Source organism: Atta cephalotes (assembly GCF_000143395.1).
Source record: "Atta cephalotes unplaced genomic scaffold scaffold00014, whole genome shotgun sequence".
Taxonomy (NCBI): domain Eukaryota; kingdom Metazoa; phylum Arthropoda; class Insecta; order Hymenoptera; family Formicidae; genus Atta; species Atta cephalotes.
Window position 1 is genome coordinate 5,027,318 of NW_012130078.1, and position 3,358 is coordinate 5,030,675.

General features: G+C 32.9%; 1 protein-coding gene across 1 annotated transcript; it reads left to right on the top strand.

Annotated features, from left to right (window-relative positions):
- Nucleotides 1-341: 341 nt before the first annotated feature.
- On the top strand, nucleotides 342-1,555 carry LOC105617914 (cyclic AMP response element-binding protein B-like). The gene is made up of 4 exons (XM_012199450.1): nucleotides 342-563; nucleotides 1,069-1,218; nucleotides 1,352-1,475; nucleotides 1,548-1,555. The coding sequence occupies exons 1-4, from the start codon at nucleotides 342-344 to the stop codon at nucleotides 1,553-1,555; spliced, it is 504 nt and encodes a 167-aa protein (XP_012054840.1).
- Nucleotides 1,556-3,358: the final 1,803 nt, after the last annotated feature.

The following is a 3,358-nucleotide window of genomic DNA, read 5'->3' on the forward strand; positions in this document are numbered from 1 at the left end:
AGCAATTCTCTTCGTCGTTTCCTATCGAGTGGAAGAGAGATAGAAAGAAACAGTACCTCGAGCGCGTGTTTATTGTCCCCTCCCCCTTCCCTCTCAGTCTTATTTTTAGCTCCGCTTATGTAAATGACGCAGTAGCAGTCATCTCATTTGTTGGCGGGAAGTTTAAATGATTCGCGTTCCGCTAATCGAAAGCTCCTCCAATTCAAAGGTTTTGTTGTGTCATTTGTGTCGTTCAAATGTGTACTTGTGAATCAATGTAATTATTGTATTTTTGATGGGATATGATATTATGTTCTTCCCTCTTGAACATATAAATGTTTGTGTTATATACAGTGTTTCTTATGTTGCAGAGCTCGCGAGGTAGTCGGGCTATGGAAAGTATGGTCGAGGAAAATGGATCAACCGTCGATCCGTTGTCTGTGCAGGGCTCCCAGAGCGACTCAGCACCAGCAATCGCAACCTCGGTACAATCTATCGATAGAACACATCAACAGCAAACTCATCACTTGATAGCTTCTACCAGCATTGTGCAACTGACGCTACCCTCGTCAGGAACAACACAGGTATACAGGAGGCTCTCCTGTGTATCTATGTCCGAGAATTTATCTTCTCTTTCCGGAGCATGCATATAACGTTTATTTGTCCTTTTATTATCATTATTCTCTGTAATGCAAGTGCGATTTAAACATCTGGTCTTGCATAATGCTGGTTGCGTCTTGGGAATGCAAAAGCCTTCCCAAGATCACTCATTCTTAGAGTGTAGGACGTTAGGAATACTTTCTGTGAACAATGTGACATTGTCAAAGGTATACATTGGGCAAAAGTTTTGGGTATACATTTCAATGAATAATAAGTTCCCATCTTTCTCACACAAACAACATGTACATTATTCCTCTAATAGTTATATAATAGTAATTATTACAGTAATTATTACGGATATTGATTGATACAGTAAATACCTTATTTTGTATGTACAAGGAATAATGATCATGTGTTTACAATTAGTTTTAATGATAATTGTCTTGACTTCATAATAACACAATTTAACACTTTGTTTAATCCACACAGGTGCAATCGGTCATACAACCCAATCAACAGTCCGTAATACAGACCGCCACAAACATACAACCTGTCGCAATCTCCAAAGGAAACGTTATTCTGGTTAGCAAACCTAACTCCGTTATACAAACTGCACAAGGCAGTTTACAGACACTTCAAGTGAGTCATATGTATTAACTTTTTATAACGCTTTAGCCTAAAGATCGTCCAGATGTCTGCATTGTTATCAGTACGCGCAAATGTGTGACGCAGTTATTAATATATCATTGAAATTTGAATACTATTTGTTAAGGTGGTGGAAACTGGTAGTGACGATAGTTTCTCAGACGAGGATTCACCCAAGAAAAGGAATATTCTAACCAGACGACCGTCTTACAGAAAGATTCTCAACGATTTAGGCGGAGGAGAAATTACAGGTAAGACATGATGTTTCTACTTAAATAATAAAGCTTGTCTCTAAATGTGCTAGACATTCTATTGTGCAATAGAAATTTAGGTCGCGATAAAGAATATTAATCGTGTAGTCACTGGTGTTTCCGCGATTCTGAATTAATACCATTCGAGTATAATTTTGTTTTCGCTGCGAATAAAATAAATGTTAAAGATAAATATTTGCACGCGCTCTTATGCCCATTTGCACTAACGTAGATTAATTTTAATCTCGGTTCAACTTACTCTTCGTGTTTTTCTAATCTTTAGAAAATAAGACGAAAAGACTAAAATAAGACGAAGAGTAAGTTGAATCAAGGTTTAAAGTTAATTTACTTTGATGAAAACGGGCATTAATCACATAAAATGTTCACGTGCATGTCAGTTCATACAAGTTGACGATACAAAATCTATAGTAGTAATTTGCATATTTAAGTTGTATAAAGAATTTGAACTAATAAGATCATCTTTATTTTAGTACTACTAAATTAATGTGAATGTCCTTTTTTCTCTTTTTAATAATATATTACCTAATTTTGTCCCTCAAATATATTACCAGGTACGGTATAATGAATATTTATTGCGCTGAAGCTTTCCAAGCTTTTCTGGTTTCAACCATAAATAAGTAATATAAGCTCTTTTAAGACATAATGAGTTTTAGCGCATGATGAAATGAGACTTGTATTACGTTTTTACATACAATACTATACAGTTTACGTTCGGATATATAAGAGAAGTATGCCATACCAAGCTCGTATAATACTGTACAGCAATGTGATTGTAAATTAATTTTAAAAGCAGAGATAGGAGATTATTAAAATTAGGAAGAAATTTTGGGAGAGGATTTGCGCAGATCGTTCCTTTCTGATTCCATTACCTTAATATTATATTGAAAAAGAAATTTATTTGGAATAGTAAAGTTAAGTGATAAATGTAATTGCCCACGTGTGTATTCGAAAAAAAAATAATTTTTCAACGATTTATCGGTGAATACACACTCATGTCCACCGTGATATATTATGGAGCATACATTATTATTGTAATTATCGACGTTTATATTAATTTGATTAATCCTCATATATACAGGATGTATTAGAAGGTAAGTGCAATTGACAGCCATATTAAAAATAAATGTTGAAAAAAAATATTTGATGAAAAAAAACATTGTATATAACAAAATTTTACGTTTCTCTTAAGAATTATCATAAATAAAAACGGGCACTAATCTTTACATCTTTAATTACGAATTAATTTTTTGAACAAATTCTATTGCATGAAATCCACTCCTTTTCCATTTTTAATACACTATACATTCTTATTATAATTTAACTTGTGGAAGAGAAAATTTTGTCAAATATATTAATATTCATATAAGAGATCGTTTTCACAAAGATTTCATAGACTTCTATTTTATATGTGGAACAATCAGCCATGTAAAATTAATTTCCATATTACTTCTATCTGGAATTTAGTTATCTTTTCGTTTAACATTTAAGAGCTTATTCTCAATAAATGTTTCTCAGCTACTTTCTATTTCCTTTTTGTATGAGCTGACTGCACGCAGCGTAATGATAAATATATGTCGTATAATCAGCAACCAGAAAGGAAATAGTTTAACAAATCATAGTTACATGATGAAATTTCATTTTTTTCATATTTATCTATACAATTGTACTTTCTGGGTGCAGATAATTGCAAGTAATTTAGAATATATTTATTCAATGTTATCAATAAGGATACACATGGTATAAATTTGATAAAGAAAAAAAGAAAAAGCGAAAATGATATATTGTATAAAATGACGCGCACACATACACACACACACACACACACACACACACACACACACACACACACACACACACGTTAG